Source organism: Coffea eugenioides, unplaced genomic scaffold (assembly GCF_003713205.1).
Source record: "Coffea eugenioides isolate CCC68of unplaced genomic scaffold, Ceug_1.0 ScVebR1_2382;HRSCAF=3401, whole genome shotgun sequence".
Lineage (NCBI taxonomy): Eukaryota > Viridiplantae > Streptophyta > Magnoliopsida > Gentianales > Rubiaceae > Coffea > Coffea eugenioides.
Window position 1 is genome coordinate 1 of NW_020862864.1, and position 26,594 is coordinate 26,594.

The 26,594-nt window shown below is 34.8% G+C and overlaps 2 protein-coding genes across 3 annotated transcripts; one reads left to right on the plus strand and one right to left on the minus strand.

Annotated features, from left to right (window-relative positions):
* Positions 1 to 1,219: 1,219 nt before the first annotated feature.
* Positions 1,220 to 2,543, minus strand: LOC113756514 (zinc finger protein 8-like). The gene has a single exon (XM_027300154.1). The coding sequence runs from the start codon at positions 2,303 to 2,305 to the stop codon at positions 1,553 to 1,555; it is 753 nt and encodes a 250-aa protein (XP_027155955.1). The 5' UTR covers positions 2,306 to 2,543; the 3' UTR covers positions 1,220 to 1,552.
* Positions 2,544 to 16,666: 14,123 nt separating this feature from the next.
* On the plus strand, positions 16,667 to 25,949 carry LOC113756515 (regulator of MON1-CCZ1 complex-like). 2 transcript variants are annotated; one of them, XM_027300156.1, is made up of 15 exons: positions 16,667 to 16,678; positions 16,822 to 16,918; positions 18,254 to 18,355; positions 18,465 to 18,536; positions 18,680 to 18,919; positions 19,055 to 19,314; positions 20,433 to 20,586; positions 21,255 to 21,364; positions 21,463 to 21,550; positions 22,661 to 22,996; positions 23,076 to 23,150; positions 23,312 to 23,928; positions 24,202 to 24,310; positions 24,407 to 24,586; positions 25,491 to 25,949. In XM_027300156.1, exons 5-15 carry the CDS (start codon positions 18,755 to 18,757, stop codon positions 25,665 to 25,667), a joined length of 2,271 nt encoding a protein of 756 aa, XP_027155957.1. In that variant the 5' UTR covers positions 16,667 to 16,678; positions 16,822 to 16,918; positions 18,254 to 18,355; positions 18,465 to 18,536; positions 18,680 to 18,754; the 3' UTR covers positions 25,668 to 25,949. The 2 variants fall into 2 exon arrangements, with proteins under 2 accessions (XP_027155957.1, XP_027155956.1); XM_027300155.1 differs by having other exon boundaries at positions 16,829 to 16,918.
* The last annotated feature ends 645 nt before the right edge of the window (positions 25,950 to 26,594 follow it).

Consider the following 26,594-nt stretch of genomic DNA (forward strand, 5'->3'; position numbering starts at 1 on the left):
ACAGTTAAATAAACACTGAGTGCATAATCTAAGGTTGAAGTGCACTATTATAACTTTTCCTATGATGAAAGCTGCATAATACCATGTCAACTTTTTGATGCCTTGACACTCGTCAAATTTTTTTTGTTGACAAGGGTACCTGTAGCCACTATCCGAGAGTATGCACTGGATCAAATTTTATTAAAACGTGGAGATGAAAGGTAATCGACATCCCAAGAAAAGAGAGAATGAAAATATTAGCTGAAATTCCAGCTGGTTGTAGACGAGTAGAAGACTTGACTCTGTACTTAAATGGTGGAAATTAGAACAAAGATTTTCCACTTACTTTGTGGTGGATTTTGTGTGTGCTTCCTTGTGTGTCTAGACTACATTCAAATTAATTAATTAATTCCCAGAAAGCTTTCTGAAAAAACTTTTGGATGTTGAACATTTCCATGGTTTAGCTTGCATGATTCCGCATGAACAAAACAGCAAGACTCCAATCAAGAATATTGTGGATTCTTGTTTGATCAGTAACTCGGGCTCAATGGTTATAACGGAGCGCTTTAATTAGGGGTATTTTGCTTAGGATGGTTGCATTTATATCACGTTGGTTATCTCAATTCTCAACAAGTGGCCTTAAACTTGCCACCTTTTTCCTTACAGGCTCAGAATCCCTGATAAATCCACCTCAAAATCTTTGAGTAGATATGTAGTAGAAGTCTGAAGATCATTTAAAGTTCGAAAGGTACAACGCGTACAAAAATCTCAGGAGCCTCATCTCCTCTTTCTCTTTCTTTCTCTCTCTCTCTCTATCTAACAAGTAGGCGAAAAGTATGAAGAATGTTCATTAAAGATGCTAAAGCTGTTATACCAGAAACTACCATAAAACCACCAGCTTTCTATGTATTTTGTACAGAATGACCAATGAGTTGATAATAGATCAACCTAGGCTTTTCTTAACTTCTGAGTCTACATACATAGCTAGGATCTGGGACATGCAGAAAAACCTCCGCACGTGAATTTACCTCCCCAATATGTGTTTCTTCAAGAAGTATTCTTCAGAGCCAAATGCAAATATTTCAAAACATTCTCCTCATTATCACCAAGAGTTTATGCAATATTGAAGTGTTAATTAATTCGAAGATGCTGGAAACCGGAAAAGAAAGAATTCCGGGCGTGCCGGACTGTGACATTATAGAACGGGGGTTTGATGAACAAGTAATTAGGAGACAATTAGTAAAGGTGAATATATTAGTAAAACTTAATTAAGGGCGAAACCAATTACCAATTTGGCCGCATGTTAAGCACAAGAAATTCGAGAAGTAATTCTTGTGGGAAATATTTCACCATACTGCACTGAAATAAGTGCATGCTGAAATGGTGAAATTATGTCATTTACACATCAGATTGATTACTGGAAGTATAAGAGAAAGAAGGTGGTTTCAAGTGGAAAAAAGAAAAAAAGAAAAAAAAAGCCAAAGAAACACTTGTTCTTGGAATTGCCTCATCAAACAACAAAAGTTCCCTATATATGATGGGAAGTAAATCAATCATCTTGAGACTAGTATAGTTAGAGATGCAGGTCCAAACTCACATGATCTTGAATTTTAGGCTTTGAAGTTTCATACCCTAGCCGAGTTTGAGAATTGGAGCTCATCACTTGTGGAGGCTTCAAATCATCATTGGAAAACAAGGGAAGTGGATGATGAACCGAACCGTCTCGACTAAAAGTAGGGGAACTGTGGGCAGCTGCTGGAATTCTCCACAAGGCTAACGGGCTGCCGTTGATAGGTGGCTGATGAGAAAAAGAGCCGTGACCACCAGTACCATAGAATCTTGAGTTACTTGTATAAGAATTGCTGCTTTTCCCCCAAGAATGATAGGCCAAAGCCGGGGTTGGCACCGAACCAAGGCGATGATAATTCATAAGGCCATAAACATGAGTCTCAGCTAGGCCTCCATGCACCATTGCTGACTGAAGATGTGCTCTTTTAGCATGCTGCCTCTCCCTCTTGTGTGCATTTTGATGGCCTCCAAGGGCTTGAGATGTAGGGAAGTTTCTGCAACAATAGTGGCATTCGAATTTTCGAGTGCTATCTCCATTATCACTATCCTTAGTACTCTGCTCATGACGATGAGGATTAGTCGTCAGAGCAGATTCGGAGTCGTCAGCAGTAGTAACAGTACTGTTGGAGTCCCCTCCAAATTCTTTGCCAAAAAGTCGGATGCCCTTTTCTTTAACTGGTGCAGGTCGAATGAAGGGCAGCTGGGAGAAGGATTCAACATTCATGAAGTCATGTGTTTCTCTTTCAGCCTTGTCCATGAGGAGAACTAAAAAAAAAAAAAAAAAAAACTGAAGAACCTGGGGAATATTGGAGGAGAATGTAGAAGAGGGAAGTCAGGAAAATGTAGTGGTTTTACATGAATGTGGGTACTGAGGTTAAGAATAGAGACTTGAGGAGGATGTTGTTGTTGTTTCACTTGTTTGTGGTAGTAGTGGGGACCTTTGAAGAAGGGAGTGGTCTGATTCAAGGATATAATTGGAGCTTGGAGCTGACCCTTCCTTCCTTCCTTTCCTTCCTTGAGTGATGCCTGACAAGGCCACAATTTTTGGTCTATGTTTGAGATCAGTGGTTTCTGGTTTTTGTGTCCTGGGCTCCTAGCCAGTGGATAATTTTTTGCAATCACACTGTCATAGGTGTATCTTCTGACAAATTAGACTAGTCAGTAAACTTAATATATTTCATTTGTTTTGGTTCAGAAAGATACTTAGTTTGAGTTGTTATGTATTTGAGACTTGACTTTTGACATTGATCATCAAAGGTAGGGATATAAAACTGTCACCCTTTATTTTTGTTTGGCATACAAAACCACTGTATATGCTGCATTTTACTTCATGTGATATTGCTCTTTCTCTTTTTCCCTTTCTTCTTTTGAGCCTTGGAAGTAGCTAGTAACACAAATGTAATTAATTAAGGATTAATTTTTTATACATTGACAGTGTAATGATTTTTTTATATTAGCAATTATGGATGTATACCATATGTATATAATTTGAATTTTAAATTTGAACTCATGTGATTTGACATGATCTGAACCTGCTAGTATAAAGAAAATTATACACTGACAGTACATCCATCAATTAATTACTTACCCAATTGAATATTAGCTAAATCAGCCATGCGAAATGATGTTGTAGAAATCCACGTTTAGTCTCAATAAAAATTCTGCTGGATTTAAAGATTTTTTCTAAACAACAAAAAGCAATTTTACGGTTACAAGTCAGAGGCAAATTAAAGCATTCCTGGAAAATTAGTGCCAAAAATAAGAGTTTTAGACATTTCGGTTAGGAACCAAGATCATCAGAAATTCTAAAGCATGTACCATTCCCAAGTTAATTAATAGGCAAAGTTAGCTTATATATGGTTAGTCTTCTTAAGTTGGCTTTTGTAGTTTCGCATCCTATTTAAGGGAATAGAAATGAGAAGGTGAAAGACAAACTGATACAATGGCCCATGCTATGCTAGTTAATTAAGTGTGAGATTGCTATTAATAGGTTACAAAACTTAGAGGTCATTATCTAGAGTTAACTCCTTGAGACCATGCGCTAAATTTGGTCGACATAAAATTAAAATTTTTCTGCATTTTCATCAATTTGCCATTAATGAGATGTCGTTTATATGAAAGCAAAAACATCTATACAATAATAAAAGGGAGAGAGGTGGCAGTAGGGGTAAACATTTTGTGTCATTTTTTGAACTTCTAATTTTGCTCTTAAAAAAAATTAATTTTTATCCTAACTACCTAATCATATTTACTAATATAATCTCTCATAGTTCCCTTAAATATAGTAACTACCAAATTAATTATAATTGTATTAAAGAAAAAATTAATAATAATTATAATTTTTTTATGAATAATTTATACAAAATTTATTTTTGTAAAAACAAAAATTAATATATTCATAAAAATTAATAATTATTTCTAAACTGCATACACATTGTGTGTGCCTATAATTGGGATATATAGATATATATAACTAAAAAACAAAAGTAAATCCGCAAAGGGATAGGAAATTTTAATTTTAAAAGATCGTGGGGTTCGGTTTTTTTCAACTATCATACGACTATGTGTGCAATTTAGACAAAATCTCACTGATCTGTTTCGGGGATCTAGGGAGGAGGCCTAGACAACATTGAAGGAGACTGTTTAATCTAATATTTATGCCTGTGTATGATTGGTAACTTATGATTATCTTGACTTGGTCACCTACAAACATTCCAAGATTATGTAAAACAAAATTTCAGTCAAAATTTAACACAACTTCTAGATTAGTCGAACTTGATAAAATATTTGTTGAAATTCGCAAAAATTCATCCAGAAGTTGTGGATACGGTAAAAAAAGAAGAAGAAGTTTTTTCAGTCATCTATTGGATCAAGGTGTGTTTTAACACTTTAACTGTAAGTCCAATCTATTCAAGCACTAACAGTTATTGCCGTCGAGCACTGGCTAATGGGCATCACTGACTACTAATTTCTCACCCTCACAAGTTCACAGAACTAGCTGGTTGACAACTGGAAGATATTTTTGCTACTTTGGTAGTCTTAAAGCAGCAGAGAGTGACCACTAATTACCGTTCTCTTCACCTGACCTGGTAAAACTCAGTTATTCTGGAGAGAAATTTTGCTTGTTTTGGAGTGTATTAACAGAAGTGGAGCCATTTAATGGTACATTTCCAGGCATGTTTGGATCTGCATGAGAGTACTATTAATCTAAAATGGTAATTTAATGAAATGCCTATATGTTTTGAGCCCCTCCTGCAAAACAGTCTGCTTTAGTCGATGCATCTTTTACCGCTTTAACGGTTCAGCAATAATTGTCTTTATCTATCTATTCTACACCCCTAACTTCTGGCATCTTAATTACTGGTTTCTACCTCGTTCGTTTGCCATTTAAGACAATCAACATCTCATGTATCATATCTCTCTCCGCATTAGACCCATGATTGTTGTATGTTCTTTAGGCTATTTTTGTGTATTGACTGTTGTTGAGACTTAAGTGTCTGCAACTTATATTTTTTCTTTTTTTTTTTTCTTCTGTTTTTACAGTTAAAAGAAAATGAATAGGTGAAATACTCAGAGAGGAATATGAAGTGTTTTTTTTCTAGTTTCAAAAATATTTCACTACTAGTATAACTATTTTTCTCTTCATCCCTTTCTGTTTCTCCCAAATTCTTAAAAAAAGAAAAGCAAAACAAAAATCTTGATGGATTTTACCATTATATAATAGATGGACCTCTCCACCAAAACAGCCCTTAAATTGATGTTATCACGACCTTATAAAACAATACAAACATACTTCATTCATCACCTTGATTGAAACCCTTGTTGCCATTAAATAACACTCGCAGAGCATCAGGCCATTTATTACATTACCGGGATTGAATTCAGCTGCACCACTTTGCGTCTATGCCTTTCGTGAAAGTAGAAAAAACTGACTAATATCATTAAACAGTTTGGCATTGGTGTATTCTCGACCGGTGATCCCGTGCTATCGATATTTGTAGTATCTCCTTTTTTGTGCTTAATAATTATGTTCAAACATGTACGTTACCACACTTCAATATGTTCTTTAACAAAGTCTGAGTCAATACAGATTTTTGTTAACAATTCTTGTACATTTGCACTTTTCTATTATGTTTTCAACACTTCTTGGTGCATTCTGCAACCTTGTCTCTAAAAGGAAATTTGCTCCTAGAGAGGATAAGATGACAGTGACAATTACTCAAATTGCTTCACCTTCACCACAAATGATCCGACAATGTAAAAATATTACAGTTGAGCCAATTATTGTTCATTCCAGTTCATCAGTATCTCAACGTAATGTCAGAGCTCAATTTTAGATTCTATTTAGTTTAATTTGATAATTTTGTCTTTTTCAATTTTTTTTTTTTTTAAAGATAAGGGATGGATTTAAAGCGGGGAGTGCAGGGAAATTTAAACCTAAGACCTCTAGTCCTAGTTGATTAAAATTGTCTCATAGAAATTTTCATAAAAATAGTATGCTTATCCTAAAGGATTCGAAAGGAGAGATGTTTTCCAGATGTTTGATTCGAGCTTAAACTACTCTACTGTTTAGTGATCTTTTCAAGTTAATTATTATTCATTCTCCCAAGCCCATTATTTTTATTTCACCAAGAAAGAATTCAGGGACTGCAATCGAATCAAGATAAAAATCGCAAAAATAAACTAAATGACTAAAAAATTAGAAGCTGAAATCTTTTTTATCCTAAATGGAAAAAAAAAACTTAAAATGAAAGAATATCAAGCTGCTGCAGCTCACATCCCATTATATGTATTGTCAAAATATGATATAGACCATATTATAATGGATCGTTAATATTGAATACTATATTCACTAGAGCAAAATGTCAAGTGAAGAAGATGGCATTCTCATGGGAGATTCTGAGCTGAGATTGCATACATTACATCCAAATCGACCGAGTTTGTATTCTTGTGTTTAATTCTCTCAACTCGCAGACTTGGGAGATGTCTTTGCGATCACACATGTCCAGCACCACCACCAGAAGTGTCACCATCTTAAACGACCTTAATTCTCTTTACTAAGTAGTTTAAGAGAAGAGCTTTTGTTTTGGCCTTTCTTTGCCTAGACAATATGGTGTTTTTCCCCCCTTTGCTTTATCTCTTTAGACCCTTTGTTCCAGCAGCCACATGAGTTAAGTTTGATGCAATGTTGAGGACAGAAGAGTCGTTTTCTTCTTGTTCCCTCAGCTCTCTTTCAAAATAGTTGGCCTGATTGTGACTTTGCCTCTCAAGAACTACTCTTGTCTTGGGACCTCTCATCATATATACAAACATACACATATACATATATATATATATATATATATATATATTGCTTCTCCAGCAACATGTGTTTCCCATATGTGGCCGGCATGGGATTGATGTAGATCCAATTGAGTGATTTTGGTATATACATATATATATTGAGAGAGAGATAGTTGTTCATATGTATATATACTACATGCACCCTCTTATTTGCTCAATTTAACGTTGAAATGCAGACAGCATAATTCATGTCAGATGCTGAATTTGGAAAGTGCATTTTTTATCTTCATCAGATTATTATACTACTATAATTTTTAGGCCACACCTGGTTTAATTTCTTATGTTTTGTTTATGGAGTTGATTTAAGTTTTTGGGACCAGGTAGACAGGAGCCAAAATTGGCCCCACGGAAATAGGGGGAAGAGCAATTCTTGATGAAAACGTAAGTATGACTAATTTTGAGTGCAAAATTCGTGGGGAGAAAATTTCTATCATCAAGTATAAAATGTACATGCATATATACTATACTGAGAGATCATGAATTGACTTGTATCTAATTCACGGCCCACATGCTAATGTGATTTGTGCAAAACTAAGAAAAAAAAAGGTTTTCCGTATCAAATTGTGATTGTCACATCAATATAATGGGAAGCACCTCCCTTTAAGTAGTTCCCTTGTTCCTTGATTCATGAATCATGGCATGAATAGCTAAACGAAGACTTTTTCTGAGTTATTATGAGAACCCTAGAGGAAAAGATACCATTTGACTATTGGTTTTCTTGCTTTTCTTCTTGATCAGTCCTTGAAAGGTGGGACTTAACAATCCCCAATGGCTTTCGGCTTGACTTTTGATTGGAATAATTTCAGACCAGAGATCAGCTACACCGCCATGTTGAATGAATCTAGAAGGACAAGGGTATGACTTCATCATAGTACTATACCACTAAGCTATTTTGAACTGTTGAAACAGTAAATACTTTTCAAGGTACTTGCTTGAGCAGACAAACAAGTAGAGTAGGGGTATGCAAAATCGAAAAATTTCGATTTATCGATCGAATTCGAATTGAATTCGGAATTTTTTGAAATCGGTAAATCGGAATCGAATTCGGGTTTTCCGAATTCATATATTTCGATTTTGGTTCGAATTCGGTAATGGAGTTTTTCAAATTAGAATTTCCGATTTCGAATTCACAATTTCAAATCGGAATTCGAATTCCGATTTCGATCTCAAATTCGTTTTTAATATATATATATATATTATACATGTAATATAAAATTTATATAATATAATACTATATAATATTATATTATAAATTTTATATTATATAATAATATATAAATTTTTCCAAATTCGGTGAAATCGGAATTTACCAAATTCCGAATTGAATTTGGTACGAATTCGAATTCGGAATTGGTGAATTCGAAATCGAATTCGGTCGAATTATCAGATACCAAAATTTCAAAAAATTTCGAATTCAAACTTTCAAATTACCGATTTCGAATTCGATGCACACCCCTACAAACAAGCACAATTCTGTTGCTTTAGTATATGCTAAAATGGTTAAATTAATATATTGAAATACTTGGAGATCCTTAATTAATTTGGAAGTCTATAGAAGGGAAAGTTTCACACATTGATTTAAATCAGTCCTAACCTTAAACAAGCAAGAAATTCTCATCTACTAGAAAAACAAGAGGTGTATGTACGCAATAAAGAGAGAAGTAAATTAGGTTTGGTATGTGCATAGATATTTTGGCAAATGACAGAGGGAGAATGGTGGGGAAGACAGAGAACAAGAATGTGGATACAAGAAAAAGCAATGCAAGTGGAGAAGAGAGCATGAGAGCCCACCATTTTCATTGTTGAAAGGATAAACCATCAAAAATCAAAACACATGTCAACATGCTTTGGGGCTAACTTTATGACTACGACTGGCTATCCATCCATCGTCTATCTATCCACCTCTACATGTAAAATCCATCTCCTTAAAACTGTCAATATTATGAGAACACCTCTTTGAACTCTTTAAAAGCTTGATGGCTATGATATATCATTGTTGTCTGGAACTAAAACTCAGGACCACCCAATGGCATCTTTTTCAGATGTTGCATAATTAACACTTTGAGTTGTGTGGCATTGTTAGACTTTTCCAATACCCCCCACCCGCCCTCCTCCTCCTCCTTGGTCCCTTTCTTCTTCCGGAGTGTGGACTCACACTCTCAAACACACCTTACCCTTTTTGTAGAAAAAAAACTAGGAAGCACACAGTATAGACGTATATACGAGATATAATAAATCAGAGCTGATTATATTACGTATATCCCACCCCTCCCCCCTTCCCCCCCCAAAAAAAAGGAATCTTTTGGCATTTTGATTAAAGCGCAAAAATGCCAATTTTCTGCTGTAGCGGAATATTACTACTATAGGAAAGTCTAATACTGTAGCAAAATTAATGATGTTGGTTTGAGCAAAATCAACATGTTTTGATGAGTTCATAGGGAACCTAATGCATTGAACTTATTGCTGAACTGTCGGTGAAATATCACAATCCACAAGATTTGGAAAGGATCCGATGATGTTCTATCCTGAACTATACTTCAATTCGTTGGTTGCCTTTGTCATTTATGAATTAACCCCCATGTATATTGCATAGTGGGCGGGCCATGATTGTATTAATCATTCAAGAAGTGGTAAAAGCGCTTTATATATATACATACACACTATTTTCAGTTAAGGGTTTCCATTTTAAGTAGACTAGTAAAGGTATAAATACATTAACAGAATTAGACCCTCAAATCACAACACATACACTTATATGGAAGAAGAGAATTAACTCAAGTACTCAACAGATTATCTATATCTGAAAGAGAAAATATGCAAGCTCAAGACTCCGTGTAGTTTTTCTCCATCAAACTTAGTAAGAAATATAATGAGCATCGAAATATAATGCAACTAGCATTATATTCATACTCATACAATTAGCATTTTATGATTAAGCAAATGACCTCTAGTGAATACATATGCTACTGCAAGATTAAAAGGTTCCAAATTACACTACAAAATAGTAACGGAAAGGTCCCGTAACTCTTTGAGAAAATTATTCAAAACGTCTCTCACATTTTGCCAAATAAATTTTTTCGTCTTTCACTTTTAAAATATTAATTTTACATTCATTATAAAATTAACTCTGTGAACTTTTGTTCCAACTTAGATTTTTCTACCACTTTTTTTTCCTGAATCCATCACATGACTCATACAAATGGCCAAATTCGTATTCATTTTTACCCCTAAAGAAGTAGGATCGGACACGAATCATAATCATTTTTTCACTGAAAAAATAGAATTTGATCCATTCTATATTCAAAGGGAGAGATGGGGGAGGAAATATAAGTGGAAGGTCCCGAATCCAAGACTTCTCACTCATACTAGAAAAATAGACACAATCTATATTCATTTTTATTATTAAAAAAGTGGGATATGATCTTCTTGTACATACAAAAGAACTGCACGTGAGTCATGTGGTAATTTTAGACTAAAAAGTGATCGAAAACTTAGGTAGGATCAAATTTTTCTAATTTGAATCTATAAATACTGTAAAATTAACATTTTAAAAGTGAAGAACGAAAAAAATTTATCTAGCGAAATATGAGGGATATTTTGAATGATTTTTTCTAACTCTTTTGCACTCAAAATGAATTATGTACATCCAGAAAGAAAGGTAATTTGACGCTAAAACATTAGCATCATTGCATCTGATTTTGGTAGTTGTAAAACCATGATCACATGAATTGCGCTTCTCCATTTACTTCAATTCCTGTGAAATGGTCCACACAATTGATTTTAATAAGATGTTGACAATAGAGACTAGGTGAATTGACATCATTGGCTTTTTATCACTTATGTTAGGTTGCAACAATGGTAAATGTGGTAGCATTGATTTAGACTTGGCATGGATTACTCTCCAAAGTTGTAAGGCTAAGATGGACTCCAAACCATTACCGTTGACGAAATTTCAAATTAATATATAGAATTCCATTTTCCAAACCCTCGTCAATATACAGTGGAAAAAGAGATTATAATATCCAAATTTGGAAGAACTTAACACTATATAGAACATCATCGAACCTACCCTAGCTAGTCATAATTTGCCAATTTCTGTTCAGCTCGATTTCCTAAGTTTGGAATAATGATCAATGAAATGTTGTCATCTAATCTCTGAAGCGATCAGCAGGTTCTAGTTGATTCTGTGAATTATTTTTGTGTAGAAGGGCCATTTCAGAAAATGCTACGTACCCAGCTGGTTTGGCAATCATTTTCTGCTCACCTTGGAATGCAGTGCAGTGGAACATACAAACGTTGACAGGTCATAAATAGTGGCATAATGTTTGCAGTTGTTATTTACTACTCCTAGTGTGTGTTGGAGTCATAGTTATAGCCCCACTTACGCTTTGAAAAGATAGAGGAACTGATGATGAAGAAGACTGGAATAGAAGGGAGATGGAGAAGTTGCATTGCACTGCATGCACTTGGTGGGACTTGGGTACTTCACATTGATTCATACTAATGCTTTTGGCTGGCATCCCTCAACAGTGCGTGGTCCTGCTCTTGCTGTTTACAAAGAAACGACTCAGCTGATCAGGTCTCCTCTTTAACGCACATATGTCCTGTGTTTTTTTCTTCTTCGGTTTAATTCATTTTGCACCCCACAACTCTGTCGCTCTCTCTCTTTGCCCCTTTAGATCTTTCAATTTCGCCAATCAACTTCTGATTGATGCTTTTGATTTTTGCCATTTTAATGTGGTTCCTGCTAGCACAACAATTATTTGGGACTCAACTTAGTCTGGTAGAACAAATGCTCGTGCGTATCAAAGGGTAATTAATTCATTGATTTATTTCAAATCTCTAGAAAATTAAGCAGTAAGAATATATAAATCTGTTCTAAGAAAAGCTCACCTGACCTTAATTAATTGTTCGTTGTTCGTGGTTAAACAGATTCAAAAATCTCTCATTCATGTGTGTGTGTCTACATACGTGTGTGCGCGCGCACGCCTGCTCCTATCCATTTTATAAAAAAAATAGATGTATCGGGACTAGTTTAAAATTCTCTAAAACTTCAGAAGATTATTTAATGCTATCAAAATTTGATCAAGGAGGCACTGAGAGATGTATTAGTTGATTTTTTATTACTAATAGTTTTGTTTTTATTTTTTGTTCCAGTTCTTTTTTTTTTTTCTCCACAAAACCAAATTTCTACGACTTCGTCTTCCATAATTATTACATGGGACCCTTGACATTCATTGCTGCAAATCGAAGGACCATTTGGAGCTTGCCCATAAGATGATGACAAAACTTGTATTTTTTGATTCAACATGTGGAACTTAATCAAGTACATAAACCATACCTAATTGTAGCAACCTACGAAAATTCAGCTCTCTTTTTTAATCACTTATACATCCTTTTCATGGTCGTTAATTGCTTTCTCCAATTGCAGTAGTTGTTACGACATCCTACCTTTAATCAATTAAAATCAAGAGAGGGCCTATTGGGTCCCTTGCTATTGGCATCCATTTATTCGTTAACATGACTTCTATCACGGCTATGATTTGCAGATTTCCCTTGCATTTCAGTGGAACAATGATATTTAATAATTGCCTTGCCAAGTATGAATTCCATCCATATTTTTACAGCTAGGATTTCTTAACTCGAGAGGTTGAACCCTTAAAACGTAGAGGTTCTAAACTAATATAATTTTCTTATCCCTTCCTTATTTTTTAAATTCCACCCTTTACCTATTAGAGAAAAAAATCAAGAAGAAGTTCTTTGAAAAGTTAAAAGAGTGCCCATAAGTAACTTTTTCCTCATAAAATATATATATGTATATATATATTGTGAAAACAAGATCTCGTTATCTTTGTTTTATTTTTGGCATATTTCATTTGTATGGTGAGTAAATTTCACGCCTACTCATGTATTCAACTTATTTCTATTTAGTCATCATTGCCTGGGGTTTTCCTCAAGATTTCTTAGTTAATACTTTTCCCTTTATTTTATGTTTGTTTCGTAGAAGTTTTCCAACTGAGCCGTGTCATAGTAAAATCAAAAGTCTCGATGATGATATCCTTTCTAATTGACATGTTTGACTAGTTTGTTATTCCCTTTTCAGTTTTCTTTTTGAACCTTCCAATTACTTATGCTTCAAATTGCCAAACTTCACCTAAATTTCATGTCATTTCAAACCTAAACGTAATTAAGCTAAAAGTATGAAGAAAGATTAATGTTATATGCACCGTCAGTGTAAATATTGTTTACACTTACAAGTATAGATATTTGATGTATGGGCAAAAAGTGAATTTAAATTTTGAACAACGATGATGCGGCACTCATCTAAATTTACTTGTGTAAAAAAAAAATCTTTACACTCACAATGTATAAAAATTAATCCTTATGAAGAAACCCACACCCACAAAGAGAGACCTAGTATAAGCGCAGATTAGACATATTTTCACTTGGATTATTTTAACTAGTACGTACCCAAAGAGTACATATTCTTACATTAAGTTTTTAATGAATAAAAACCCTAAGACTAACCACTACTTCCAATTATTGGAGGAAGCAAGTAGGGTCACAAAGAAACCCCATGGCCAATTTGGTAGGTATAGAACTATAGACATTACGCTTAATTAGTTGGAAAGTACATGAGAAATTTTGAGAAAAAAAAATAATTCAGATAATATCCATATAAAATAGCTACCTGTTTCTTTTCTTGGGCAACATCAAACCACATAATGTTATCGTGTATGCTTCATTTAACACATATTCATTTTAGGTTGTCCGTCGTATGAGGCACCAGCTTGAGTTGCTTCGAATTTAATGCCTTGAATGTTTCTTCCTGTGACTTTGGACTTCATTAATGATACCATTGTACCTTCGTCCTAATTTAGTCTTTTCTCAGATGTGTTTAATTAAGGGCCTGCAAAATAAGTTGAGATATATATATCATGCTTAGGTAACCAGATTTAATTACAATAATGGAAAAGGGCATTTAAATAGATTTCCACTTTTAAGGATGGTCCGCAACTGGCCAACTTTAGGGTTGGACTAGGAAAATATTTTTAGCAATATCAGTTGGAACAATGACTAGAGGATTTTCCCTTTTTTTTTTTTTGGTATAAATTTTACTCGGCTGTTCTTCCCTAATACTGAAATTATACATACATACATACACACATATATATATATATATATTTCTGAATCTATCCCTACTCAATGTCTCGAAACACTGAAATTTTAAATTTTTTTTATCGAGCATAAAAAAGAGACAATCATATTTTTATCATCAAACAATAATGTTTTTATATATCATTCTTTATTTTAAACAATCCAAATGCAAATAATTTTATAGATGTAAGGAATATTGTAACTACTTATTAAAGTTTGCAATCCTAACTCAAGGCATGTCGATGCTAGAAATAATTTAGGAAGGATAATTCAAAAACACTACATAAGGATAAGGGTTGGGCCTGTTTAGATGGTGTACTTTTAGGACGTTCTTACATTGATGTCTCACCGTACCTGAATTTTAGCGAATAATGAATCATCACTTCTTCCTATTAAAATCTACTGCGTTTTAGTTACTTGTGGCAAGGATGCATGTCTAGAAGATTATTGGAGGTTTACCCCAATAATACTAAAAGGTAATCTCAAATCCTTGCTAGCTACCAAGTCCAAACACACCAGCCTTCTCTCTTTGTTACTTGAGTATATTTTTCTTATCCAAATATATGAATGCTCTACTGCCAAAGTACAATATTATTGTTGGAAATTAAATTCATGTAATCCCTTTATATATCTCCTTTCAAACAAGTTTTATGCATTTGAAATTTCTGAATGTCATGTGGAATTGTAGGAGACAACTTCTGCATTAGATCCCACCAAAATTTATAATTGCTTCTTCAAGCTTGTCATATGTTATATGTCAGAGAATTGTAGCCAATAAGCACAATAGTACACTTCAAAACTATTGGTAGTGCCTAACTTGGCTATGCTTAGGCTTACTAGATGATTTAGATGATCTAGATGATCATCTAGAATTCTCAAAATTCTAGAATTGATCTAGATGATTTAAAAATTTGATATGAGCAGCACATATGTATGTCCATGGTAGTCGTTTGAAAACTAATACTCATTTTTTTTTCAAAACAAATATTTTTTTCCAAATTAAAATAATGATAATCCTCTTTCTACAACCATGTATGCATTGAACTAGAAGTGCCTAACTTGGCTATGCTTAGGCTTACTTAGAATTTTAATTTATTGATACATTCAAAAACTTTTTGTTTCATTTATGCAAAAGAAGTTTTACACACACACACATATATATATATATGTATATGTATGTATATGTATATGTATTTTTTTTCTTATGCTTGTTATATAAGCAATAAGCAGAGATTCTGAGCACATCAATGTTTGTCAAGGCAATGTAAATTGTTTATAAGTTATGGTTCACACTCCAAACATTAAGGATTACTTTTTTGAGGACCAAATTTTTTCCCCAATCAAACTATGTTTTAAATTCTTTTCTTTGGTGCTGGTTAAATGTAAGGTGTCATTGCACAACCTCAAAAACATATTATCAGTCTGCAAATATTATCTATTTTAATCTTATTGGATATACCCAATATAGAAAAATAGTCACTCCAAATGACATTGAAAATAATTAGTTGCGACTCAAATGGACTTTCAAAATAATAAATTTTCCAAACGATTTTTTGCTATCCAAAAAATTATTAAAAGTCATTAAATATTATTTCAAATAAAATCTAAGAAAATAAGCATAATTCAAGACTAATTAATATTGCAATGGAGAGAAATAAGGGTACTAGAGGACAAACTTGAAATTCAAGAAATTTGAGACTTAAAATTTACTATCCCATCGGCATTAGTTTGAGATAGTTAGATATGAGTTTGACCCTCAAACTATTATAAAGTTCAACATTTAGTCCTCCAATTATTAAATGGGCATTTTAATCCTCTAACTAATTAAAACATATACTTATAAATTATAATCCTTCCATCAATTTGAATCATTATGTTCAATAGTACAGTGAAGGTGGTTCTTGACATTTTTTGTGCTATTTCTGTTAGATATGACGACTTAAGTTGATAGAAGGCTATGAGTATATGTTTTGGTTAATTGGAGAGCTATAACTGTCTATTTAATAATTTAAGGGCCAAAAGTTTAAATGTATAATAGTTTGAGGACCAATGAGACATTTTGTCCAAAAAAATGACAAAAGTTACTATATTGATTTTTTAGATCTACCACTAAATCGACCCATTGGGTTAGAACAGATGGGCTTGAAAGGTAGGTTTGGAAGCCGATAAGGTGGGTACGTTTGTAAGTGGTAAATAGACTAACCCAACACACAGCCGCCTACGGGTAACTTGCCTAAAAGAAAATACAAAATGAAGATGATTTGCTACAAAAATTGGGCCCAAATACTGGAGCGATTTCAAAGTAAGCCCGTATTATTTGCTTTCCACTTTGAAATAGTGCGGGATTCTAAGCATCCGTGAGTAGAACGAGAAAATTAGATCAACTCACAGGGCCCAAAACGGCCCATTTTTAAATAGGTGAGAAGCTCCCTATGATTAGAAAGACCGTCAGGTGAAAATGTTTGACAAGACTTCAACAACCCCAAGCTTAGTAAGGCAAAAAGGAAAAAAAATTTTAGGGCAATTTAAAATACTTAAAACCAAATATTTACTTAATGGAAAGGGTAACAAAAGGTGTTGATTTTGGTACTTCGGCTTGATCTCCGATAGGAAATTATTCCAGTCCAAGGTAATAAAAGCCCTAATTTTTTTTTTGAGATGTATTAATTAATTTTTTTTTCCAAACGGTAACATGAGTATTAATTAATTTGTTAGAATTGGTGGATTGATTATTAATGTCGATTGGAAATTTGATTTTTTTTAAAATCAAAGTTTTCAGGTGTTTGAGCGGTTGATAATGAAAGAGAAGACTGGTGGTAACAGTACTACGACGTTACTCCGGCGAATTTTGGTGAATTGTGGAGCTCAGGTGATCTTTTATTTGTTTTATGCATGCTTTTGTGGTCCTAAGTAACAGTTCTTACAAATTAAGAAAAGTTAAGACGAGCAAATTTGCTATTAAGACGAGCAATATTATGACGTTAATTTTTTATCCTTAGCAATGCGAATTTGCTTACTGTGGGTAGATGGAAAAGTGCTTGTGGATTTGCTAGTTAGAAGAGGATGATCAGAACAAGAGTTTCGATTCTGAAAGCTCATAAATGTATAACTAACACAAAGTAAAAAGCTCGTGTAAACTGTTTTGTGGATTGACTAATGGAAGAAAGAAATTGAGGCAATTCATATCTATTCTCTACGGGTGCCAATGATTTGTGTTTAATTTGTTTGCATTACATTCAAAGTTATCGGTGAAGTGAGGGTCCCCGTGAGAACTATAGAATGAACAACATTTTGGTACGATTATTATCCAGACTTAGATACGGGAGTCTTTTTCTTTTACTGATCGTGCACATATGGCTAAGAGAAAAGGAGGAGTATGGCGCTTCTTTTTCTAAGAATAATGTGGGTGCTTGACGGACTGTTTATGATTAGTTCCTCCACTCCACCTTAGTCTCTAAAAGATAGGGAATAAAATTCAAGAGAAAGCATTTCCTCAGTAAAGCCATCATCTTTCATTCCTAAGGAGCTTCCCTGAAGCTTACATATACGTATAAAAGGTAGCTCAAGTCTTCTGTTATCAGTGCATAAGAAAGCTTATCTTCCTTCCCTGCCCTTATTGGAAAAACTTTGTTGGAAATGGACATACTAAGAAGTTGTGGTCTGACTGTCTATTGTCCCGAGCTTGATTCCATGGAAAGACTATCCATCATTTGGTTCGATCCATCAGTGACAAGAGAAGGCGGCATGACACCCTCCAACTTTGACTTCCCCAGTTCTGTTCCCAGGACTGGCTGCTCTAGTGCAAAATGGAGAGTGGGAAACGGCAGGGCAAAGTGAAGAGTTTGGATAACATAGTTGGGGTGATAAGCCTTTTAGTTCGACAGACAGACATATAATTATAGTTGTTGATTTTGTCTCTGATATCCAAAAAAAAAAAAATTTAAAATATTGTGACTAATGACATCCCAAATTAATGCCACCTCATAAATTCTTTTCCCTCTTGTTTTCAAATGCTAATTGTTGATTAAAAGCTTCATCCCTTCAGTTTGTGATTAAAATGTCGCAACAAATTTTGCATTGAAAGTTCATAAAAATAAAAAAGCAATGTGCAGTGCTATTTGCTTCCTTATCTGACAACCTCCCACCCCAAGAAATGAGAAAGAAAAATGGTTCTTGTGCTGATGTTTGTAATCATTTTGTACAGGCCAAAGCATACGGTAGTTGTGTTGCAGCAAAGATTCCTGTAGTAGAACGTGACATGTGTTTAAAAGAATTCCTTTTATTAAGGAATTGCATGCAGAATGTGGTATGAGACTCATTTTCCGACATGCAAAAGAAAGATAACCTCAATTTGGGGTATTTATTGTCTCTACTGAAACAGACATAAATATATCACTTTGTGTGTGGATGCACAGGTCAGAGGAAAAGCCTGAAGCATATCAGAAATCCACTGGAAGCCTCATTTTAGTATAGCTTCAATTCTACTGGTATGATATGGTCTCGTACTTTTGGACAGAATCCAAGCTATACTGCATGAATTTCATTTTTGATCTTATTCTTTGTCCTTTAAGCTGTGCTAATTATCCTTTTATTCTTTCTATGTTTCATACATATTGATTGCTACCTGCAGTGCTGGAGCTTGTATATAATTTAGCAGGAGGAATTTGATTGTTTTCCGGATTGCAAAGGTTGAAATACTCAAAAAATGTTTGGGAAACCATCTTCGTCTCAGTCTTCTGGTTTCTCTGGATCTGGTGCTGTATCACATGTTTATGTCCGGTATCCACCACTGAGGTGCAAAGTTTCGGGATCTAGAAATCTATTTTATGATGATGGAAGTAAGCTGCTACTTGCATCTACGTCTGATCAGGTGATTTAATACGGTAGAAATACTAGTTTTAGTTGTGAGTTTTTACTTGGTAGTCAAATTTCGGGTGATACCTTGATTTGTCGTTACTTTCTGGTGGTGTGAGTAAATTACATCTGTTATTATTACAATTTGTAGGTCTTCTCATGGAAAACTGCTCCATTTGATCCAAATGTCGCTCCATCCTGTGATTCAATAAGTGAAGGTCCAGTGCTCTCAGTTCGATACTCTTTAGATTGTCAGCTTCTGGCAGTCCAAAGATCTAATCATGAAGTTCAGATCTGGAATAGAGAGGGGGAAAAAACTTTTATCTATAAGTGCAGGTCCGAATCAGAACATATTCTGGGATTCTTTTGGACAGATTGTCCAACTTGTGATATTGTCTTTGTGAAGACCAGGTATGAGCTGAAGAACTTCTGACAATATCTTGTCTGTGTCTATGTTTATTAGTTAGGTGTATTCAGACTTTGTTGGATTGGCTCAAAAAAAATTGCTGAGAGTGGTAGATTTGAACGCATGTTGAAGTTGGCCTCAAGATTGAGGTTTACAGACTCTTGGAGAAAGGGTAGTGGCTGAGAAGGGAATGGGACTGCAAAATTATTCATACATGGAGAGTGGGCAAAGCCTGTGCTGACAGCTTAGTAAGATGAGTCTGAGTATGTAACCTGGGTTCAAGATTTTGAGAGATCCTCCAGACTTACTTAGGAATTTCATGGACACAGATGTTATAGGGTTGCAAGCCTTTAGTTACCATGTTGCAAGGCCATTAAATGTCCTCCATGGAAACCCATAAAAACAAAAAACTGCAGACTTATCAGAGAAGAGAGCTGTAAATAAGTTTTGAGATCCTGAAGAATATGGTACCATCTTGAATAGTTTGTGAGAATATGGTACCATCCTGAAGAATATGGTACCATCTTAAGGGTCTCTTCTAGCTTGCTTAATGTTTCTAAACCTGCTAAAAAAAAATTCTTGGATAGCTGTTTAAAGAATTGGAAACGTAATTAAAAGTTTTGAAAACCAAAATAGCTGTTTCGCAGGAGCATCTTGAGAGCTGCTTGTTGAAAATAACTATTTTCAGCTTTGAATGACCTAATAGCAGTAGGTAAAAACAAGCAAGAACGCCTAAACACAGCTGTATACTTTTAAAAGGCTAGAATCTACTTCTTGAGCAACTGTCATTTACTCCAATTGATCCTTGCAGGTCTGTCAAAGTTAACTTGCTTTATTTTGTTGAAGTGCATATGCACATAATCTATTCAATCTTTGATTTGAACAACTCTCTTGCCTTTTGTGCTTTTTGCTTTTGTGTAGTAAAAGATTGTTATGCTTGCAGTCGTGCATCTCCCACCTGGACCACTTGAGTCATGAACCATTTGTTTTATATCCAGAATCTGCTATCTTGTATTGTTGACATGCTATTATGTGTCTATTGTTGAGCAAGCATGCATGAAACATCCTTTTAAATATTATTTCTTAATTTCAAAATGTTTCTAAAAGTGTTACTTGATTACAGTGGGCTGGAGTTGTTCTCTTACAGTTCTGACTCAAAATCACTTACTTTAGTTGAGACCAAGAAGACAAATGTCAGTTGGTATATCTACACACATGAAAGCAGGTTGGTGCTTCTTGCCCAAGGCATGCAAAACAAGAGTTTCACAGGATATCAGGTATAGCTTACCAATGGTTTTAGACTGAAGGCCTCTCTATTTTCTTTCATTTATTTGTTGATGCTGGAACTCTATGTTTTTTTCCTCTGCTTCTATCTTTACTTAGATATTAATTATTGAGATAATATCAACGTCGTACTTGCAGAATCATTAATATTATGACATGAATGGACTACCATTCAATCAAACTGTCCTCATGTAACTTCACAAGGCTACCAACTTATCTTCATTTTATGCCTGAGTCATTAAATAAGTACATTCGAGGATGCTTTTGGTTTTTTGCGCCCCCCCCCCCCCCCTCTTTTTTCTCTTAAGAGGTGATCATACTTGTGGGGTTGTGAAATTAAGGGTATAGTAGTTGGTGAAGAAAGTGAAATTTCCACTGCCGAGGAATGGAAACAAGCTATGTTGTTTCCATTTGTTTTATTTAAATATTACAGTGCTAGATGATGTTAATTTTCGACCAGAATTGTTTTCATTGATAATTGTACTAATTATATTAGGTGATTGCATTTGACGTAATTAAGAAATTGGTTTTGTAATTTAGTGAACTTTGTCTGATGAATTCATGTTTTCAATTGCCTTAGTGATTGCTGGATCCATTGATATTAAGATTAACTTCTTCTATAGCTTCATCTGTTTAACAGAGCTTTAATTCATGTATTTAGATTTCCTCAGCTGGGATTATCCGCTTGCCGAGATTTGAAATGGTAATGGCAAAACATGGGGCTAACAGTAGGCCTGTCCTTTCTGCTGAAGATGTTCACATTGTCACTGTGTAAGATGCTTTGTACTTTTTTATTTTATTTATTAATTTATTTTTTGCTTTCGGTCCTAATCAAAACTTTCCTATAAACTTCTTTTGTCAATTTACAGTTATGGTAGGATTTACTGCTTGCAATTTGATACAGTTGCGATGCTACTGCACTCATATAGGTTTTATCGAGATGCTGTTATACAGCAGGTTAGATCTTGCTGAAAATTGAGTATATTTCCTTTTTCTCAGTATTTACTACTTTAGAATATGTTTTTTAAATTTCCTATTGCAGATAGTTAATTGCAGTGTTTAGTAATTGTATTTTAGCCTGCTGCTTATTTTTACAACTTTAATATGATGAGTTATTTACTGTCATGATTTTGATATTTGTCCAATGATTATAGTCAATTATTATTCTGAATAATATCTGTCAGATTTTAGATGAAATTATCTAAGTGGAATATATAATGTAGAATGTGATTTTGAGATAGGAACTGCAAATGATTAAAGCCTATTGATGCAATTGCGAGAGGTTGTCTGTGAAAGCATATCCACACTATCTTTATCGTTGTGATGCACTTGGCAAGGAAAAGTCAATGGGTTTGTTTGGACAAAGAAAATTTGCAAGATTTATTTCAGATTTTGTTTTGCTTGCATCATACACACAATTCCCAATCACCTTTTTATCTCACATACATCACATCACAAAAAGTACTACAGTAACTGGATCAAATAAATCATCCAAATAAATTGTTATCCAAACAAACTCAATGTTGTCAACTAGCCACTTTTGGTAAAATATTCAGTTTTATTGGTGTTGTGCAAATGGCAGTTCTTGGTGATGCTGTTACTTGGATTTTGGATCATCGCCACTTTTAAGTTCTATTTTATCTTCAATCTCTTTTGGTTTTATTCAATGCTTGTCATCTTCTGAATAAAACTTTTTTCTGAAATTGTACTAATAGAAAGCACTGTTGTCATCCTGCCATTTTAGTAGGAGCTAATATAGCTCATGATATTTGTGAAATGTCAAACATGTCTGTGGTTCTGCTTGCGTCCTCAAAATTTGTTCTTTCTTGTACATTTCCTGTTCCATTAATTATGTTTAAACCCTGTTATTTGTAAAAAGATCTGGCAGATGATCTTAGATTAAATTTCACCTAGGAAGGAGTTTCCGTGTTTATCTGGACTTGCTCTGAGTTTGAACCCATTCCAATTGGCACACTACGGTAGAATAAGATTTTCGTTATTTGTTCATTCCATCTTGCCTTCTCTCTGATTTTTCCACCTTTAATGGTTTTTCCTTTGTGTTTTCAGGGCTCTTTGCCAATTTATTCTAATAGGATTGCTGTCAGTGCAATTGATAATGTTTTGCTTGTTCATCAAGTGGATGCGAAAGTTGTTATTATGTATGACCTATTTGCAGACTCTAGAGCACCCATATCTGCTCCACTTCCTCTTTTGTTGAGGCTTTACCCTAGAGCTGCTTCCTTGTGTTCCTCATCAACTAGCAGGAATTCTGATGCTTTAGAGACTCAAATTTTAACTGATACTGAATCAATTACTTATGGAGATGGCTGGTCATTTCTTGTTCCTGATCTCATATGTGACGTTACTAATGGGCTTTTGTGGAAGATAAATATAGATTTGGAGGCAAGTTTTTGTGGCTGTTTACATTCTATGTGTTATGATCTGTACTTTTGCTGTGACAATTTGCTTGATATGTGTGCAGGCCATTGCTGCCAGTAGCTCAGAAGTACCATTTATTTTAGACTTCTTACAGAGGAGGAAGTTAGAAGCAAATAAGGTAAAATGTTCATTGCTTCCATGTGTGTTCTGTGTTTATGATACACACGCCGTGTGCATGGTGCATTGATGATTGCCCACGACCTTTTACGACGTTGTCCAGTCTACACCCAAAGTTTCATATTACATGGTAATTGTAATTTTACCTATTTGTTGTTTCAGGCAAAACAGTTGTGCTTGGCAATAGCTCGAGCTATGATTCTTGAACGCAGACCAGTATCTGTTGTTGCTAGGGCATTGGATGTTTTAGTCACTTCTTATTCACAGTCAATTAAAACAAGGAGTAATGATAAGAGAACAAAAGCTGAAAATACTTCAAATTCTGGTGTTTCTAGTGCAAATATCGTTGATGATGCTAACAATCGTATTGATGCATCTGGAAAATCTGTAATAGATGAAACAGTGAGTAGTGGTCTCGAGAATGAATCCATTGAAAGATCTTTTGTTTTAACTTCGGACTCAGACGACAATCTTAGTGCTGAAACACAAAAGATCAATTCTCTTAAACTTGATTCTTCGAGTGGTAAAATAGATGGAGGGCACTCTTTGAGGGCTGAATCATCTAGTGCTGCAGTTCATCAACCTTTGTCACAATCACAAGTTCTCAGACCTGGTGACACACCATTAAATGCTGGTGCTTTCGATAATCTAGACTCCCAAGTGACTTCAGCAGTGATTTCACCAGATGATTTGTACAGTTCTGTGTTTGCTCTGGTTGAGGAAGAGATGATAGGGGATGCTTCCTACTTGGTTGCTATCATCATTGAGTTCCTACGCAGGTACTTCTACGTCATGTTATTTATCATGCGTATGCTTTTCTGCTCTTATAGACTTAAAACAAGTCACAATTCTTCTAGACGTAGAGACTTGTTGAGGAATATGTTCGTCTTCATTCTTTTTATTTTAATGATTATATGAAAAGAAGTATATAATCATCTTACAGAATAAAGGTGTAAGATGTAACTTTTTTGTCTTTGATCTCTCATTTTAATTTTGTGAATAATCTTGGTTTTCTTGTTCCTCTAAATTATTTTTAATCTCCTTCATTGCAGGGCTAACCTGGAAAAGTTAAAATTACATCCAAATATATATGTCTTGACAGTGCAGCTGCTTGCAAGAAGTGAGCGTCATGCTGAACTAGGATTATTTGTCATCAATAAGGTTACTTTTCATATATGTTCATTCAAGAAGTTATGGCACTTGCATCTTTTGTACTTTGGTTACTTAAAGTTCAACAATGGATTCATTTTACTGCAGATCCTTGAGCCCTCTCTGGAAGTTGCCTTGCAACTACTTGAGTCAGGTCGTCAGAATTTTCAGACAAGAAAATTGGGCCTTGACATGCTTAGACAGCTATCTTTGCACCATGAGTATGTGTTGCTACTTGTGCAAGACGGATATTATCTTGAAGCGTTACGTTACGCTCGGAAACACAAAGTACCCTTTTTTTCTCTCTTGATTATAGTTCTATGACTAACATGCTTCTCGATGTAGTTCATGGAGTGCACTTTGTCTTACATCTTCTTCCAACATGATTCATTTGCTTGATCTATTCAGAATAAAGTATCCTTTTATTCTCCCTTCATAGTTTTATGTCGAAGCATCAACTTCTAAAATGCAGCTCTTTGTCTTCCATTGAATTTATTTAATTTCTGGATAGAATAGGAATGGCCTTTAAAAGAAAGCTCAGTCTTACACAATCAAATGCCATTAAGCTCTGTAAGATGTGTTATGGGTAAAAAGAGTGGTCAGAGTTTCTTGCCAAGGAACACGGCTACATGCATATTTGTGATGACTAACTTTGACAAGAGTGGCATGTGGACAACTATCCTCCCGTCTCGTTGCTTCTCTGAAGAATTTAGGGAGTAAAAGCTCAACTTTTCTATGCCTTCGCTTAATAGTGGATGTAGGTAAAGGAAAGAGACAATGAGCTTAGGGTTTGGAAATGGTGGATGTGATCATGCATATTTACTTACATACACTCTAGGGCAATACAAGCATTCAACGCTCAATTTTCTTCTTAATATAATTCTTTTACTTCAACACAAAAATATGTTTCTGATTTGACATATCTGAAGCATGATTGGACATCTACATGATGGAGGCTTTGGCATTTAAATGCTCTAATCGGAAGCCAATTTTTGTAAAGTTTTTGATTTCATTTAGGATAAAGAACTAAGATAACTGTGGGCTTGCTTCTGACCTGTAAAGTTCTCTTTTGGAATCTTCTTCTGCACCAGTTTTTAATTACCATTGCACATGCATGAGAAGAGCTGAAGCCAAGAGCATAAATATCTCACCTTCACAATCCTTTTAAAGAAGAACTCATGGTATTTTTCAGGTGACTACCGTTCGGCCTTCCTTGTTTCTGGAAGCAGCTTATTCATCTAATGACCCACGGCAACTTGCTGCAGTACTCAGATTCTTTTGTGATTTTATTCCTGGGTTTAAGAACACTTCAGATCACCACACATTTAACCGTGTTCTTGCTGAAATGAGTACATCAATAGTTGTTTGAGATGTCCGTATGGAGATGCCTGCAAGGTAGCTCAATGTAAATTATGGAGAGATTGATGCCTCAGTTCTTGAGGTTTGCTTTGGTTGCCGAGGTTTTCTTCCGTGTTGTATCAATTTCTGTCTCAAAAGAATGCCTACATAAACAAGTGTCTGAGCAGTGAAGGCAAGTTAAAATTTTGCTTCTGAAGGCAGTGTATTCGTGTTGGAGGGTCAATTTATACGTTGTTATACTGTAATATTTCTCTCTCAGGAGTTTCTATTATATACTAACATTTCTTTTTCATCTGAGCATCTCCTCTCTGCACTGCAATGTACAGTGTCCTCATGAGAACGCTTGGATCTGCAAAACATTCATTGCCAGTATGTTATGGCTGGCTCTGCCAATATCAAGTCTAGTATCAGCATTTTACTTCGAACAAATCGACTTTCCAAAGCAGAGATTGTCAACAGAATTGACAAAATAAATACTAACAGTTGGGAGTAAAATGCTTGCTTCAAGTAATTGGTGTCCAACCGACTAACAGCTGGAATAGCGAAAATCACAGTTCAAGGGTCTGTTTGTTTGGAAGGAAAATATTTTCCAGAAAATGTACAAACAGACCCTGAATCAAACGGACCGAAATGTCAAATGGGACGAAAGAGAGAGAACTGAAATAATCTAGAAAGCTAATGCTAAGAATGATCGGATGAACAATTGGATGGTAGAGTAATTCAATTCATTTCTCAAATAAATCTGACCTAACTCGATAGCTGAATTCAATTCATTCGGATGATAGTCCTACCAAAAAGGGTTGCAAGACAAAATTTCAGTAGTTTTACGACTACTCACTAGTATCTTTTCAAGGACAGATAGATAATCAAGAACAGCTTCAGATTCAAACCAACACACCTATCAAAAAGTGGCTTGACCTACCAAGGCTACCGCCAA